The 16,995-nt window shown below is 40.5% G+C and overlaps 4 protein-coding genes across 5 annotated transcripts; 3 read left to right on the top strand and 1 right to left on the bottom strand.

Annotated features, from left to right (window-relative positions):
- Nucleotides 1-701: 701 nt before the first annotated feature.
- On the top strand, nt 702-2,752 carry Arr1 (arrestin 1). Its single transcript, XM_020956857.2, has 4 exons — nt 702-958; nt 1,347-2,154; nt 2,246-2,375; nt 2,436-2,752. The coding sequence occupies exons 1-4, from the start codon at nt 850-852 to the stop codon at nt 2,481-2,483; spliced, it is 1,095 nt and encodes a 364-aa protein (XP_020812516.1). The 5' UTR covers nt 702-849; the 3' UTR covers nt 2,484-2,752.
- Nucleotides 2,753-4,053: 1,301 nt separating this feature from the next.
- ninaD (neither inactivation nor afterpotential D) lies at nt 4,054-6,049 on the top strand. Of its 2 annotated transcripts, XM_020956860.2 has the most exons (5): nt 4,054-4,267; nt 4,324-4,626; nt 4,689-5,494; nt 5,557-5,647; nt 5,707-6,049. In XM_020956860.2, the coding sequence occupies exons 1-5, from the start codon at nt 4,139-4,141 to the stop codon at nt 5,911-5,913; spliced, it is 1,536 nt and encodes a 511-aa protein (XP_020812519.2). In that variant the 5' UTR covers nt 4,054-4,138; the 3' UTR covers nt 5,914-6,049. The 2 variants fall into 2 exon arrangements, with proteins under 2 accessions (XP_020812519.2, XP_086688525.1); XM_086832399.1 differs by lacking the exons at nt 5,557-5,647; nt 5,707-6,049 and having other exon boundaries at nt 4,082-4,267; nt 4,689-5,498.
- An 865-nt stretch (nt 6,050-6,914) lies between these two features.
- LOC110187471 (protein croquemort) lies at nt 6,915-8,888 on the top strand. Its single transcript, XM_020956858.2, has 5 exons — nt 6,915-7,349; nt 7,426-7,741; nt 7,802-8,282; nt 8,334-8,427; nt 8,489-8,888. The coding sequence occupies exons 1-5, from the start codon at nt 6,915-6,917 to the stop codon at nt 8,645-8,647; spliced, it is 1,485 nt and encodes a 494-aa protein (XP_020812517.2). The 3' UTR covers nt 8,648-8,888.
- Nucleotides 8,889-13,875: 4,987 nt separating this feature from the next.
- LOC110187482 (uncharacterized) lies at nt 13,876-15,198 on the bottom strand. The gene is made up of 2 exons (XM_020956869.2): nt 14,426-15,198; nt 13,876-14,303 (listed from the first exon to the last, which is right to left on the bottom strand). Exons 1-2 carry the CDS (start codon nt 15,196-15,198, stop codon nt 13,976-13,978), a joined length of 1,101 nt encoding a protein of 366 aa, XP_020812528.2. The 3' UTR covers nt 13,876-13,975.
- Nucleotides 15,199-16,995: the final 1,797 nt, after the last annotated feature.

The raw sequence follows: 16,995 nt of genomic DNA, 5'->3' as shown, positions 1-16,995 counted from the left end.
CTCAACTTGGGTTTAGTATAATAATTTTAGATTTTTTGATATGCCATCTTTTAGTTTTCTTGTACTTTAAATAGAATTCAAGTTAATTCAGTTGTAAAATATGAATATTACCCTCCAGAAAGAGCCATTTCAGAAGAACTCTTCTCTGCTGCACCTTTGGGATGTTTTATCCCAAAAATCCCCCTAAAATTCAGATACCATTTAAAAGAGAATATTTTTTAAAAATTCCCAAGCTTGTTAATTTTTCCATACTGCCACAAAAGCGGTGCTCTTATTACCGCTTAGCAGACGACCGTAAAAGCCTCAATTAAATTAAAAAGAATTGCGTAAACAGGAAAGGCAAAAACATAAAACAAACCGGATGGAATGGGATATCCACGTAATATTTCTGTTTAAATGCGTCATTTTTTGGACCGACCGACTAGAAAAGACGACAAACCAAAAAATACGTTGCCTATATCGATTTCGTTGGTTATTTTCGGTCGCTGCATTGCTAATACGCCATGTTGTGCGCGGCAATCCATCGATTTTTGCTGCTCGACTGCAATGTCAATATCAAAGGCACTGCGCGCCACAAGGCAAGGGAAGCCGTAGTAGGAAACTAACAGAGGAACTATTACAGAATTTCTATAATTGAATTTGCATGTGCGAGACCAGGTGCCACAATGCCAGGTATAAAGGCCGGATTGCCAATGGGCGTTAATTAATAGCCAAGCGGCCAACGCAACGCGGCGTATCCCGAGACAGACGAGCGCGAAACGTTGAACTAAAGTTGATTTTCATTAAAAATATCATCAACAATTTATAAATTTTTTATTTCCGGAGAAACTATAAATAAACAGCTTCAAAATGGTGGTCAACTTCAAGGTGTTTAAGAAGTGTTCCCCGAACAACATGATCACGCTCTACATGAACAGGCGTGAATTTGTGGATTCGGTTACGCAGGTGGAGCCGATCGGTGGGTATCGATATAAAATAGAAGATATTTAAATGTAAAACTAAATAAACATAACCAAAGATTCAACTCAATCAATATTGTAAATATAATGGCTTCAATTTAGATACTTTTACAAAGTTTTCAAGTCACTGGAGAGACTTCTTTTGTTCCCAAAAGTATACTCGACAAAGATTCAATTAACTCCCCTTTCTCTAGAGATATTTTAGGGTTAAGCAAATATCAAGTTCATGTCTTGGACATAATTAAATTCAGATATAATTTATTCAGGCCAAGACAGGCTTATTAGATACGTGACACCGAGTGGGACACGTGGCTTGGGGAGGGAGTTTACCTTATGTAATCTTCGATTAATTAGCATCCTTGGACTAACTCCACGCTCCACTTTCAGATGGAATCGTGGTGCTGGACGATGAGTACGTGCGTCAGAACCGCAAGATCTTTGTGCAACTGGTGTGCAACTTCCGCTATGGACGCGAGGACGATGAGATGATCGGTCTGCGGTTCCAGAAGGAGCTCACCCTGGTCTCCCAGCAGGTGTGCCCGCCCCAGAAGCAGGATATTCAGCTAACCAAGATGCAGGAGCGTCTGCTCAAGAAGCTGGGCTCCAACGCCTATCCCTTTGTGATGCAAATGCCACCCAGCTCGCCGGCCTCGGTGGTCCTGCAGCAGCGGGCCAGTGACGAGAGCCAGCCATGTGGTGTCCAGTACTTCGTGAAGATCTTCACCGGCGACAGCGACTGTGATCGCTCGCATCGTCGCAGCACCATCAATCTGGGCATTCGCAAGGTGCAGTATGCTCCCACCAAGCAGGGCATCCAGCCCTGCACCGTGGTCCGTAAGGATTTCCTCCTTTCGCCCGGAGAACTCGAACTGGAGGTCACCCTCGATAAGCAGCTGTACCATCATGGCGAGAAGATTTCGGTTAATATCTGCGTGCGAAATAACTCGAACAAGGTGGTGAAGAAGGTCAAGGCCATGGTGCAGCAGGGCGTCGATGTGGTTCTCTTCCAGAACGGACAGTTCCGCAACACGATTGCCTTTATGGAGACCAGTGAGGGATGCCCCCTGAATCCAGGCTCTAGCCTGCAAAAGGTCATGTATCTGGTGCCCACTTTGGTGGCTAATTGTGATCGTGCCGGCATTGCCGTTGAGGGTGACATTAAGCGCAAGGACACCGCCCTGGCCTCGACCACACTGTGAGTAGAGCAAAAAACTAATAGATTTCAATGAAATGAAGTAAATTGAATTCTCAAACTTGAACTAATTACTATTATCTTGATCCTTTAGCATCGCCAGCCAGGATGCCAGAGATGCCTTTGGCATTATTGTTTCGTATGCTGTGAAAGTCAAGCTTTTCTTGGGCGCTCTTGGCGGCGAGCTCTGCGCTGAGCTGCCCTTCATCCTGATGCATCCCAAGGTTAACTTTTCTTTTAATATACAATCTGTATTATAAATTAATTTAACATTTTTACTACAGCCCAGCCGCAAGGCTCAACTGGAGGCCGAGGGCTCTATTGAGGCTTAAATTGTTAATTAATGGCTACCTCAATTTGAAGACAAAATGGCGTATTTCTACATGTCCAAACGATCTATGTAGACCTTTAAACAAAAAAATGCTGATGTTGCTGAGATGTTCTGAACTGCAGTCGTCGTACTTTTCCTATATATCAAAACCAATATCCATATATGTGTGTATGTGTATAATAATTAATACAACTAAATATGAACAAAGAACTACAAATATTTATATGTAAACAAAATAAAGAAGAAAAAAAATTATATATGGCTCGGAAATGATGGAATCTTATTAAATATCTAGACTCTCTGTGCATTTGTTAATCAACATTCATTAAAGGCATTTCCTCAGTACTTGGTAACTGACTTAAGTTCCTGATTATGCATTTATTGGAGTACAATGGGGAAATCAACAGTGGCTGGCATATTCTATTGAAATACAAGGCAATGGGACTTGGCTCTTGTGGCTAACTAATTTCAATTATTGCCAAGGCTAAGAAGCTGAGTGGCAATATGCATTTAATTTCGGCAACCAAACCAGCTAAGGCAGCTTATTAAATGTGGTGTCTAATGCAGAGAACTGTGTTTAGTCGGAAGTTCATATTAAGGTTGCTTTTAATTAGTCGCAAATTCCTGACATATTCCATTCGCTGATAATGTTTTAGAACCGAATAAGCTTGTGGCCTCTTCAATTAACCCAAAAGATAAACTGTTATGCACATTTCCCTGCCACACAATGTTTATGGCTTGAAAAGCAACTAATCATGTTTGGGCCAACAAACCATTTTTCACCCAATCCAGGTGGCTGACGAGCCAGAAAACGATTTTGCATTGCTGTAATCGAAAGCTTCTTAGCCTGATTAGATTATACCCTTGGAGAGTGCGGCTGGGTATATAATCAAATTGCATTTCCACTACAAATCCGTACATAACATATATATACATTCATGTATAATCGATAAGATGGCGAGACTCAAGGCAGAAATAGTTGACCGCATTTATGGTTTAATCAACAATAGTTATAATCAGAGTCGGCGAGTCAAAAATACATGTAAACAAATAGTGGTTTTAATCTTAATTTAATTGTGTAAATACTCGACTTTCAAGTCACTTTTTTTAATGTCTTCATAATCAGGTTTTAGTTACCAACTGTTGAAATGTTATAGAACTCAAGTAGGGAATACCTATAGTCTAGCTGATTAGCAATAATTCACAAGAACTCAAGTGCAGTGGTCTGCATTTGTCAAGGCCTGTAGTCCCTGATTACATACATAAAGATTAACTCCAATCAGCACACAGAGAATAATATTTTACAATAAATATTTAATAATAACAATTATTTATACATAGATATATAAACAAGATTGATAAATAAAGTTTCTTGACTATCCATTTCAATATGTAAGTTCTTGTTTGGTATTTTAATGAAAATAAAACAAATTCTCTATCTATTTAAATACTTTAATATAGGTTCCCTGCTAATATTTCTGCCAGTGGAGCTGCTATCAAGAAAGCGAAGCGAATTAATATGGCAGACAAACTGATTAGCCGGCGGGTTTTTACTCGGTTGAGGATAATCTATAAAGTTCTCAGTGAATAAAAAAGCTAGTACAATTCTTCTGCTGGACATTCGGTGGCCAGTCTTTGTTTCGAATCGACATCATAATGTGCTGTAGTTGCTGCGGAGTGACCCAACAAAAGATCTGGGTCTTCGGACTGGGCACTCTATTTGCCGTCTCCGGACTCCTGGCCATAATATGCTGGCCCGGCTTTATAGACACACAGATCATGAAGGTGAGGAATCACAGTGTTTGTTTTAATACAAATTAAATTAATCGACTCAATTTCAGGCCCTGCCCCTGACACCCACTTCAAAGACCTTTGAGAAATGGGAGGAGCTACCCATTCCAGTCTATGTCTACATGTACCTTTGGAACTGGACAAATGCCAACGATGTCCAGGCCTACGGAGTGAAACCCAGTTTTGAGCAACTGGGTCCGTATGTCTATCGGGAGGAGAGAAAGAAAATGGACTTGGAGTGGCATGACAATGGCACAGTGACCTTTAATCCCAGAAGAACCTGGTTCTGGGAGGAGGAACTCTCGGGCGGCAAGCAAACGGATTTAATCACAGCTCCGCACTTGCCATCGCTGGTGGGCGAAATGAATCAAATAACTTTATACTTACATTAATAGTTTCCTTTTAATTATCGTAGGCCGCTGCCAATCAAATGAGGAATAGCAACTCCTTCCTCAAGTTCATGTTCAACCAGGCTCTAAATGCCAACGGAGGACACCTTTTCGTGACACACACGGCGGACGAGTGGCTCTTTAAAAGCTTCTACGACGAGTTCCTAGACTATGCCATGAACAATCCCCTGGCTCCAGAGATCGAGTCGAATCACTTTGCTTGGTTCCTCAACCGAAACGGTTCAAAGGACTTTGAGGGACCCTTCACCGTACACACGGGCGTGGGTGACATCAAGGAAATGGGCGAAATCAAGTACTGGAAGGGACAGAATCATACCGGCTGGTATGAGGGCGAGTGCGGTCGCCTTAATGGCAGCACCACCGATCTCTTTGTACCCGATGAGCCCAAGGAGAAGGCATTAACCATTTTCATACCGGACACGTGTCGGATCATCAACCTGGAATTCACCGGCGAAAGCGAGACCATTCAAGGCATTAAGGGTTGGAAATATGAGATCACCCGGAATACCTTTGACAATGGTCAGGTGAATGAGAACATGAAGTGCTGGTGCCCGGTGGAGAGGCAACCAAATGATTGTCCTGCCACCGGTGCCACCGATCTTGGACCATGTGCCGATGGTGTACCCATGTACCTATCCGCGGATCACTTTATGTATGCGGATGAGAGCTATGCCAGTACCATCAATGGCTATCATCCCAACTATGATGAAAATAACTTTTTCATCATCATGGAGCGGAAAATGGGTGTACCACTGAAGGTGAACGCCAATGTAATGATCACTCTGTTTATACAAGAGGACAAGGATATTGAGTGAGTGGTTTTAGGAGTTAATTATATAAATGTATACATTTTTATATAATATTTTCTTACAGCATTCTAAAGGGTCTGCCAAGTTTCTATGCCCCAATGTTTACCACAGCCAGTCGTGCTGAAATTGATGAGGCCCTGGCCTCGGAACTAAAGGTATTTCAACTTATTTATAACAAACTATTAGCTTAAATAACAATATTTATATACTTTAGCTGGCTCTCAATTTGCCTGCCATTGGTAGATACACTGGGGTGGGATTACTTTGCCTCGGCTGCATTCTTATAGCCGTTGGCACCCTGCTCACGATCAAAAGGAAATGGTATGGCCAAGAGGAGGCAGATCGGCTGGCCCTCAAGGATAATGAGGAAACACCAAATGAACCCGATTCGGTGGTCGATGAAATCAATCGGAATTCGTAAAGGAATATTCCATTCCTCACACATATCGTAAAGGAATATTCCATTCCTCACACATATAAGAAAGAGTTTTGTAATCGTTGTGATTTTCTGAGAACAAAGTGTGATAAATATATATAACATTTAATATTTATATAAATATTTAACAATATTGATCATTTTTGGGAAGGTGAGCATCTCATAGCTGCTTTTTTTTCTTCTGCTTTTCCTCATTTCGCATTACCAGATTATATTTTTGGTAATTCTTGAAAACCCCGGAATTCTTTATAAGCCCATAAATTCCTCAAGTCTTCATAAATATCATCTAGCAACCTTTTCTTGTCCTGAGTTTGAATCAGGTTAGTGTGCTCTTATTATTATTATTATTAATTATTTATTAATCTATATTTATAATTTTGAAATAGTTCTTAATGAGTGATTAATTTATTCCTTGTTTTGATAAATTAATTTTTATGGATGGTTGGTTAAGCCCATTGTTTATTTTGTATATAAAAGACTTATCTGGAACCTGACATACGTATGTTTATGTAGATTTAATATTACAGTTTTATATAGCAAAGAAAAGTGCCATTATATTTATAGTACATAATATTATAATATATAGTTTTCACTTGTCTCGTGACACAAAACGATCTCGAATCAATTTTCGATTTAATTATTTTATAAACCAAATTTTACTTTTCTGTCAGTGCATCGATTAAGTGGCATTTATAAATATTTGAGTAACTTTCTTGTTATCTCATAGACTCAACCACCTTTGGCTCAAAAATCATAAAGAGAACAGTTGAGGGTGTGTACTACAGAGAAAGCTTTTGCCTCTCGTCCTATCTGAATTGCTTCAAGTTAGTTAACGCATTCAAAACAAAATTTATAAATAGAAAAGTGCGCCGCCGGGAATCTAATCTCAAAACTCTTCCATCATCAATCCTCCCTCGAGTGGAATCCGATAAATACAAGTGGATTAAATGGCTTAAAGACCAGTTTGTCGGGATCGATCGAACGCGATGTGTTGCAATTGCTGCAGTGTCCGTCAGCAAAAGATTTGGGTCTTTGGCCTTAGTAGTGTTATCCTGGCCATTGGAGTCTTCCTGGCTGCCGCCTGGCCACCGGTTTCTCGTCAATGGATACGTAGCATCATGCCACTGAGTCCCAACTCCTTTATGTACAAGCGATGGGTGACCACACCCATGCCCATATACAGCACCATCTACCTCTTCAATTGGACCAATCCGGAGCAACTAAACACAGCAGGTGTTAGGCCACACTTTGAGCAACTAGGACCCTATACTTTTAGTGACTTTAAGGTCAAGGAGGATCTGGAATGGAACCCAGAGAGACCAGAGGTGACCTATTTTGGCAAACGCACCTGGCACTTTCTGCCGGAAAAATCCAATGGCACCCTCGAGGACATTGTGGTAGCTCCACATTTTGTATCGCTGGTATGTTGGTAAACATTTTGCTGAATTCTGTGCGAAAATGTGGAGTAATCTCGGCTAATCCCGCTTTCCGATTTAGACAGCTGCCTTATACTCGCGCCGATATCGTCGCACCCTGCGCAAGGTCATGAACTTTGCCCTGAACCGCGAGGGCGGCGACACCCACATGACCCACTCGGCGGGTGAGTGGCTCTTTGATGGCTACTACGACCGACTGCTGGACTTTGTGGAGCAACTGCACTCGCCCCTGTTGCCCATTTACAGCAGCAACTTTAGCTGGTTCTATGAGCGAAACAACTCCAAGACAGCCGAGGGCAGCTTTACGATACACACGGGCCATGGTGATCTTAGCCAGATGGGAGATCTTCAGCTATGGAATGGGCAAAATACCACAGGTTAGTCTATAAATTAAGAAATGCACCTATAACTAAAAGTGTAATCATTTTCTCTGATAGGTTTCTATCCCGGCGAGTGCGGCAAGGTCAATGGTAGTACGGGGGAACTCTGGTCACCGGAGCGAAGGTGGGATCAGCCCACTTCAATTTTCCTCAAAGATGCCGCCCGGTATTTGAATCTCTTTCCCCAGAACAACCTCACCATAGATGGCATTCCCGTGTGGCGCTATGAATCCACTAATCTCACCCTGGACAATGGCCAGCTGTCGCCAGACACAAAGTGCTTTTGCGTACAGAAACGTGAATGTCCACGCAATGGAGTCCTTGACTATGGACCACCTGCCTTCAATGGTCCTTTCTACATGTCGCATCCACACTTTTACCTGGCCGATGAAATCTATCGGGAGAATACGACAGGACTAAGGCCAGAGAAGTCGGAGCATGGAATGTTTGTGATAATAGAACCCACCATGGGAATCCCTCTTAGCCTCAGGGGACAACTCATGGTTAGTGTCCATGTGGAGCGAGATGAAGCAATTGAGTGAGTAGAGATTAAGTTTCGAATAACTATATAATTAAATCCCCATTAAAGTTTCTTTAAAGATGTGGCCTATAATCACTATGCACCCCTCTTTACCATGCAAATTCATGCCGAATTGGATGACAATCTCACAAGCCTACTTAAGGTAACTATAAGAAAACTAATACAATTACATAATACTCTATAAAATACCTTTTCCCTAACAGCTGGCTTTAAATGTGGCCAAAATTGGCCAATACACGGGAATTGCTTTACTCTTGCTGGGTCTTATTGCAATCATAGTTGGCGTCTTTGTCACAAAGAATCACAAATGGCATGGCGAACAAAGACCCCAAGTGGCTGAGAAGAACGCCAACTGCACTTGAACTAACACCACCGATAAGAGATAGAGAGAGAGTTAACGCCTTAATCGTTATCTGGCTTAATCGCCAGAAATATTCCTGCCTGGTTGCCCGATTGAGGTGGCTATAATCAGCCAGTCAGTCAGTCAGGGCCATGGGCGATGGGGCCATAAAAAATGCAAATTATATGGCCCCCAGTACCGGATTACGGATTATCCAATTTCGTTCAGGTGTTGCCCAGCTGCAGGCATCTAGAATTACACAGAATTATGGCCTTTCAAATATGCTAAAATTTATTAATATGTTAATAATTGTTTTTATTTTTTGTTGTTGCCATCATCGGTTCGTGTGGCGGCAAAGCCTTGAGCACGTAAGCTGCATACTTTATGGCGTACGAACTCTTTCACCAGGCAAAAGGCACCACCAGAAGGCAGCAAATACCAAACTGGAAATTTGAAAAATGCCAAAAGAATATTATAAGCGACTAATTTATATGCGGCAAGCACGCAAACTTACGTTTTGCACACACACACATTGTTTGTGAAAGGACGAAAGGAGCCGGTTAAACAATGTACGAAAATGTGAAAATATGAAAATTATATGACTGCCAGTATGTGTCGGCCATAACTTTAACAAAATCTCATTCCGAGGAGGGGCAGGCAAACTGGGGTAATAAAATACATTTAAATAGAACATACATTGTTAAAGCATGTATATGCAAATATTTCCTTAAAGATAAAAATATGAATTCATATATAGAAAACCAAGTAAACCCCTCAATGAGATTAATTTTAAATAGGTTTCATAAAAAGTGCCACAAAATTAATTGCCATTTACTTTTACTTATTTCCCTTTTGGTAATTATGAAATTGAATTTACACTCACACTCAACACACGTAAGACGTATTTGCCATTGAATTGCAATTTTCTCTATTTGAGCTGCAAAAACCAAGTAAAATTCTTGCATATTTTATTGCCAAAATTGAATTTATAAACTGAATTTAAAACTGTGACAAATTGCCAAAGGCAGGTCCGACATATTTATTAAAATTTATTTTACAGCCAGCTTAGTGTATCATTTTCCCTGTAACATATCTCATTTTATTACATTTTTGTTTTTAAATCGCTCGACAGCTTTTGATTTACAACCAAAAGAGGCATTTTCACTATGTTTACCAACTTTATTATTTATTTACATACATTTTAAAGACTTTCTTTGACATTAAATGTAACATAATAACAATTTTCTGGTAATAATTCTCTTTAGTGGGATTATTATTTTATACATTCCCAGGCTAGGCCAGTGACTTTTCAAGGGTTGACTGCAAAGCTCAGGAATTATTATATTTTCGGAGTTGTTCTTCTAACCACAGCAATTGTGCCGGGAATTTTTAATGAAATATTTAAGAAATAAAAGACGAAAAAAAAGGAGGTATAGAGAGTCTGTCAGAAAAGGTGGCCGCCAGCAACAAAAACATTTAATTTTGGAAATAGGTTGTCAAGGTAAACAGACTGCCTGACATTTTTATACTTTTTTCGTACATTTTCTTAATGGTTAAGATACCCAATAAGGAGAGGCTTGCGGAAAGTGATTACTTTTTAAGCAATGTGTATAATATGATATATTAAATATCCTAATAATCTGTGATTAACTGCTCAGGATATTAGATATAAGAGAAGATATTTTAATTGTTAACAATATATATTTTATAGAAATCAGTTACCAAATAAATATATAATATATTAAACTAGCAGTAATTCAGATGTTTAATATGTTATGCTTAGTAATTTCTAATTTATTTCCTCTTTATAATTATAATTCAGCTTCCCTGAATCTTTAAGGTTTCCCCAAGGTAACCACGGTTTCGTTACCTCTAACATTTTTCTATAACTTTTTATAATACCTTCTGTGGTTATCTTTTTTTCTGTAAGAATAACAAGCAACAGATCGCCTCAGTGGCCGACTTCATTATTTCGACTAAATCCGCAAAACCTAAAAAAAAGGAAAAAAGAGCTTGAACGAGTGAGTGAGTGAGTGAGTGGTGTGTGTCCCATCCTGTCCATGTCCATGTCCTGTCCCCATTGTTGCCTGCTGTCCGTTTATGTCGCGAAAACTTCGGTGTCCTAATCTGCTACCCGACTTGCATACTAATTTGTTTGCTTCGCTCCTTTTCGGGGAATCCCCAGCTACCTCGTCCTTGCTCCCTTGCCCTGCTCCTGCTCCTGCTCCTGACCATCGTTTTGGCCGCCTTTATGGTATTTTGGGCTGCTGACAACCCGTAGATTATGTTGTTGGCTTTGGCTTTGTGTCCGAGTGTGAGTGTCATGTTGCCTTGGCTTACAGATTTTCCAGAGTACAGAATACAGAATCCAGGATCCAGGGGACCTACCCCGCCTGTTTGTTTATTTCTGTCGGCCGTCTATAAAACCCTGTTTAGCTGCTTAATTTTTTCCTTTGTCATGTTGACAGTGTCCCTCCTTTTTCTGGGCTCAAGGACTCTTGTGTTTGCGGGACAGCCGCTTGTTGGGTCCATTTTTCGGACAATTTAATGTTATTTAATTGGCATTTAAGTTTGTCGCAAATGCCTGTGTTACTCGCACACCGATAAGGCCGTCATTATATTAATGCTAAGGTCAGTCGTCGAGAATGTCCTTGAAATAATACTCTTCTGCTGTGAATTAAATTGTGAAATAATCAATGTGTTTCATGGATTATTTCTCTGTATTTAATTTAAGCATATTTAAAGTGAACAAGCCAAATGGCATTAAATATTCAAAGCATATTTGTTTAGTTGAGCTCACTCCAAAAATATTCTCATAAATTTATAATATACATTTTTGAATGCTTCGCTAAGCTGCATATAGGTTTTTTATTAACATTCATTATTAAATTTAGTCCGGTAGCTGACCCCCACAATTGGCCACTAAATAAATCCGCTTGCAATTAATAATTTGTGACATTTTAACTACAATGTTGTAACCGCCATTTATCGTATATTTCCGCCCCCCTCAGTCCAAAATTTATGTTACAATTTTCTATGCCATGTGAAATGGATCTTCCTTTATTTTAAGGACTCTTTTTTTTGTTGGAGAGCAGCGCAAATTGCATTGGGCTTTTGGCGTTGGGTCAGATGTTACAAAGTTGACAAGGAGAGTGAGAGAGAAATCTGCTGTAAAAAAATGTTTAAATAAACATAGCTAACACCAAAACAAAACCAGCACACAAAACATGACAAAAAAAAAAGCGGCTGAAAATATGCTGTTGGAAAAAAAATTTAAAAATTCAATTTAAAAAGCATTCCGGAATTGTTCCCGCTGCGCTTTTTCCAAACGTCCAAAGGGTTCATAAAATTGGGTTATGGATAGAAAAATAGCAAAGGAGGGGCTCACAAGGGCGGCAGCCAAACAATTTATGTTTAGTTTTTTCTTTCCTCACAATTTTTCCAACTATGCATTTGCATTTGGTCAAAAAATATGAAATGAGTAAAAAAGGAACACTATGGATATATACAGATATCTGGTTTCAGTTTCATTTCCAGCCAATTGATAAAAGTTGAGGGAATGTTAGTGAGTTTAGCTAGAAACTAATTTAATATTTCTGCCAGTAATTTAACTTCTGGTAATTTACTCCTGTTGAAGATTCTGAAATGAATACCTCAACTGGCAGCTGCCAACTCTGCAATACGTATACGCAGTGTAGACTGTTCAAAACACATCACAGATTCAGTTACCCAATTCACTAGCAGCCTTACAAACTAATTAATAATTTCAGAGAAATAAATTCATTTGGCTTATGCTCTCGATAATTAACTGACTACCCACAAGTTTCGTACTTAAAACAGCGACTAGCAAACACACATTACGTATACGCCATGTGGGACAATGTCTGTGTGCTGAGCGTTCTAATTGCTGGCATTTATGAAGTGAACGCATTAAGCCAGAAAGCATTATGCAAAACTGCAAACGCCAGCAAACTTGCTAGCTTTAAGTGAAGTCTGAAGCCAAGATGCTGCAGCTGCATCTTAGGGGAAAAATATAAAAAGGATATCCTTTCCTCGAGGATAGAAACATTAAACCAGACAAAGTGTTGGACACTTCACTCCACAGGCAAGATGGCTTCAAGAATTTGGCCAAAAACGAGGAGTACAAGCACATATGACCAAGGCAATTTCCCTCAGTGTTCTCTCGTTTCGGGGAGGTCACTGATGCAAATGCAATTTCATTCTGTGTGTTTACCAGACACTTTACCATATCCCATCATACCCCTCTTTTTAATACTACACCCCTTAAATTTACAACCAGTATCCTATCCGCTTTTGGCCTTAGGCCCTTATATGTATATCGAAGCGACAGCTGGTGTATGTTTTCAATCAACTGAATCGCAAAATATTCGCACTTCCGTGTTCGTTTCCGCAGCGTATTATCGATCAGCCACCTGGCTCAACAATTTTCACACTTAAACCGCAGAAATTTTGTTAAATTTTTCATTAAAAATACATGGCCTGGCAATTGTGGCAGCTGTGTCTGTGCCGGCATCAAAATGTCACTGCAGTTTTCCCTCCTCTCCTCTCACTGTCCCCGGGAAAAGCTTTCTGCATCCGTTCTGGCAGCCATGTGTAAAAAGTTTGGAAGTGGCGGACGTTGAGGGGAGAACATGGAAAATTCAGTTCCTCCAACGGAATAACCAAACAAGTTACAGTCTGACAATTATATATGGAAATATCCATGAATTTCAGGAATGTGGCATGTATTTATTCAAGAACTTCTTGGAGGGGGTCTTGAAAATTGTGAAAATATCTTGGTATTATCTTTAGGCAGTGATAAAGTGATACTTTCACTTAAAATATCTCCTTGAGTTAATCAATTATTCAATTGTGCCTTAAACGTATCCTTTTAAAAAAAAATAAATTAACAAAATATTCCACTAAGTAACTCCTTAAATTACAAATTACCTCATTTAGTCAGCATCTGCCACCATCATTAGAGTCTGTCTCTTTATTTCCGCCATTTAGAAGCCATAAATTTTACCCTACCCTAAGCATTGTTTAAACATATATCTGAATAATCAACTATGAAATTCTATTCGCATTCCATTGAACCCGTTGTCAACCGCATGCCGTTTACGCCACTGGGCTTTCCATAATTTATTTACAAACCAAATAATATATATATAGAGATACATGTGACTTAATGCCGCACGGAGCCCCGGCATTTAATTAAGGCAAATCCGTGACTATGGAATGACCTGGTTCATTGTGCAATGAGAGTATCACAGCGCAGCGGCATTTAATAATGTCAATTTCCAATGACTTGTGTGTGTGCCTTGATTTAGTTAAGGATGCTGCTGCCAATTTACAGTCCTGCCGCAGGACTCATTGTATCCTGTGCCCTGCGCACCGTATAGGTGAGTTGGAAACCCGTCTCGCCGGCACTCGACTGGGCATCCCTGGCAAAGAGCAGGACGAAGGGTGGCCGGGCGATGAGCTCCTGTCCATTGAGTCCATTGCCACAGTAGTGAGTGGCCTGAAGCTCTGGACGGGACACCAGGTACGAGTTGGGAACACTTAGATAGTCGGACACACGTCCGGCAGTCTTGACTGTACTGCGACAGTCGCTGTCATAGCCAGGTCCTGGCTCCTGGGAATTGGCCTTCGAGAGCTCAAAGTGATCGATCTTGTAGCTGCGTTTTTTGGTAAGAGAAAACTTGGTATGTAAACTTTTGTAATTGATAATTGTAGTTCCATTATCTCTCCTCCTTGTTTTGATATCTTGTTACCCCAAAAAACCATCTCTGTGACTCACCTTATCTCACTGTCTGCCGCACCCTTCACGCAAATGGAATACCTGACATTGGGCATATAGATTCCTCCCGCAAAATTGAAGCTCACAATGCCCCCCGTTGGAGTCCTGAAGTACTGATCACAACCCAGAGGAGCCAGTAGCTCCAGATCGGATAACGATGGCGTCCTCAAGGATTGTATGAGCTGAGCAGCGGGTCCAGAACCCGAACCAATTCCAGATGCTCCACCGAATATAGTACGTGGCAAAAGATTCCCCAAAAAGGGCAGAATAGGACGCACAGTGGGCATAATGGGTTGCCTGGGTACCAGGTCCTTGGTGCTACTCCTGGGGCACTCCAGCTGCGTTAGGGTCAATTGCCAGGCACTGGACTGCTTCCCCAAGGCTGTGACCAAACGAAAAAGTAACTCCACCTCCTGACCTCCTCCTCCAATGGGTAAGTACAGGTGCTGGCCGCTGCTGCGACCACAGAGCCGGAAACGCTGAACCTGCACAAAATCCAGGCACTCCAGCAGCCGAGTGCTCTCGTTCACCTGCGGCTGGGGCAGCTCCAGGCGATCGAACTGGACGAGCAGCTGACACACCTGGCCACTCCACGGGGCCACACGGTACTGGCACGCGTCCAACTTGGCCAATTCGCTGGCTGCCGGACTGCGGATAACGATGCGTTTCTGTGCGGTTCGCGAATTGCAGGCCACCGCCACCTGACAGCGGACAGGTGTGAGGGCAGGTGAGAGCACGACCGAGAGTAGCAATAAAACTATAGAAAAATCCATTCCTCTTCTCTGTTTTCGTTTCGATTGTGACCATTTTTTTTCGCTGAGCTCAGCTTTTATATCACCTGGAAGGCCTGGGAGGTGGAGGAGGTATGTCCCAATAGATAACTGGCATTGACATTTGGCGATAACACTCGATGCCAGATATAAGTTACGATAATGTTTCTCGACTGAGATGCGTCCTTGGCAACTTTACAAAGTGATTGTGAAATATTTTGGGTGGGAAAATATAAAGAGTTTGGTGAGTGAGTCAATAGATAAGTTTGCAAGAGTTTTCTGTTGCATTTCAGCAAAGAAAGCAAAAGTTTTTAATTAAAAATAAGTTTACTACCTTTTAAACTACATTTCTTAGTTAAGCATTTAATTCCCTATCTAAGCTTTCTAATCACCTACTGCTTCTCATGATTTTCTTCTACTTAAGCCTAACCACAAAACTCGTCTCAAACTCTCCATCTCAAGTGGAATTTTCTTCATTTCCCCCATCAACCTTGTAATCATTATCGAATAAATAATAACCAAGAAAAACGCCTGGTATGCATGCTATCTTCCACTCCCCTCCCCCCTCCGGCAGATAACATTTGTTCTGGTTCGCTTTAAGCCTTTTCTTGGCTCAAATAGGAATTCATTGCCCAAACGTTTTATCAATAAATGCCACAAGGAAGTTTTACGCACATTTTATGACAAGGATACACACACTCACACTTTGGCCGAGAGGCGTTTATGGGTGTCTTACACCTTTTATGAGCTCCAACACACACCCCCCCCCCCCTCCAAGGTCCTTGACGCACGTAAAACAATAAAATTCGTGGCATTTATATATGAGGCATGGCACACCTATGATTGTATTTGGAAAAAGGTGCACAGAGGTCTGGGTTTATGTTTGCATATTATTTTGCGGCATAGTTTTACCATTTTTTATGCTAGCCCTGTAATTAAAATTAAATGCTTCGCTACTATTAAATTTAATGTAAAGTGTGACATAAAAAAAATATATATACATTGCGAAGGTGGCGCTAAAATTAAACAAACGACCAAATAATACTTAAATTGCATGCACAGCGCGATTAACATATCAACGGCAACAAAAAACAACCAACAAAATGTCATAAACCAGCGGCGAAAATGTTGTTTCCACAGCAAATTTTCCAGCTCTGCATTTTCCAACAATGGCGCGCGCACACATTTGCGTTCAAGTTTCAAAAATTTATGGCCCAAGTACAAGCCTGGTTAAAAAACAAAGCCAGTCGTCGCCGGCAAGCAACCTTCAAAAAACACAACATAAAAAAATAAAGCAAAACTTGAAAAACGAAAAGAAATATTTATAACCGGAGCAAACAAAAAAAAACACACACACACACACCGCTCGTGCAGCCGTCGCATAAAAATGAAAACTATGTACTAATAAGCAAAAACAAGGTGGAAAAAATATGAACAAAAAAATAAAAAAAAAAACTAACGTCGTTAGCAGAAAGGAAAATGGGGAAATGTAAAAGGTGCAAAAATTGTCGAATTTACTCAAGGAACACGGCATGCTCTTGAATTATTAAAAAGAGCAGGCTTTTCCTCAAAGACATAAGAAAGGTGGCATTTGCCGTGAAGGTATTTGTTTAGGTCCTTTTTATAAAAATGTCTTTAATTAGTGTGAAAATTATTTTAAAGAATTATATACAAATTTGTACCATTTTAGGGTATAAGAAATTAATTAAAAGCATGCAACTTGTGAAGGAGTCGTTTCCGACGTTTTCCGACTATAAATCATATATATTCTTGATCAGCATAAAAAGACGAGTCGATCAA

Source organism: Drosophila serrata, unplaced genomic scaffold, assembly GCF_035046125.1.
Source record: "Drosophila serrata isolate PLE 108 unplaced genomic scaffold, ASM3504612v1 contig_249, whole genome shotgun sequence".
NCBI lineage: Eukaryota > Metazoa > Arthropoda > Insecta > Diptera > Drosophilidae > Drosophila > Drosophila serrata.
The sequence above is the reverse complement of the archived record's forward strand: the minus strand, read 5'-3'. Positions and strand labels throughout refer to the sequence as shown.

What these genes read in the sequence shown, in the direction of transcription:
- Arr1 (XM_020956857.2), top strand. Translation starts at nt 850, where the DNA reads ATGGTGGTCAACTTCAAGGTGTTTAAGAAGTGTTCCCCGAACAACATG. An exon ending in TACGCAGGTGGAGCCGATCG is followed by an intron (nt 959 to 1,346) that starts GTGGGTATCGAT and finishes CTCCACTTTCAG; the next exon opens with ATGGAATCGTGGTGCTGGAC. An exon ending in GCCCTGGCCTCGACCACACT is followed by an intron (nt 2,155 to 2,245) that starts GTGAGTAGAGCA and finishes TTGATCCTTTAG; the next exon opens with CATCGCCAGCCAGGATGCCA.
- ninaD (XM_020956860.2), top strand. Translation starts at nt 4,139, where the DNA reads ATGTGCTGTAGTTGCTGCGGAGTGACCCAACAAAAGATCTGGGTCTTC. An exon ending in CTCCGCACTTGCCATCGCTG is followed by an intron (nt 4,627 to 4,688) that starts GTGGGCGAAATG and finishes TAATTATCGTAG; the next exon opens with GCCGCTGCCAATCAAATGAG. An exon ending in CAAGAGGACAAGGATATTGA is followed by an intron (nt 5,495 to 5,556) that starts GTGAGTGGTTTT and finishes ATTTTCTTACAG; the next exon opens with CATTCTAAAGGGTCTGCCAA.
- LOC110187471 (XM_020956858.2), top strand. Translation starts at nt 6,915, where the DNA reads ATGTGTTGCAATTGCTGCAGTGTCCGTCAGCAAAAGATTTGGGTCTTT. An exon ending in CTCCACATTTTGTATCGCTG is followed by an intron (nt 7,350 to 7,425) that starts GTATGTTGGTAA and finishes TTTCCGATTTAG; the next exon opens with ACAGCTGCCTTATACTCGCG. An exon ending in GAGCGAGATGAAGCAATTGA is followed by an intron (nt 8,283 to 8,333) that starts GTGAGTAGAGAT and finishes TCCCCATTAAAG; the next exon opens with TTTCTTTAAAGATGTGGCCT.
- LOC110187482 (XM_020956869.2), bottom strand. Translation starts at nt 15,198, where the DNA reads ATGGATTTTTCTATAGTTTTATTGCTACTCTCGGTCGTGCTCTCACCT. An exon ending in GCGGCAGACAGTGAGATAAG is followed by an intron (nt 14,304 to 14,425) that starts GTGAGTCACAGA and finishes CAAAAAACGCAG; the next exon opens with CTACAAGATCGATCACTTTG.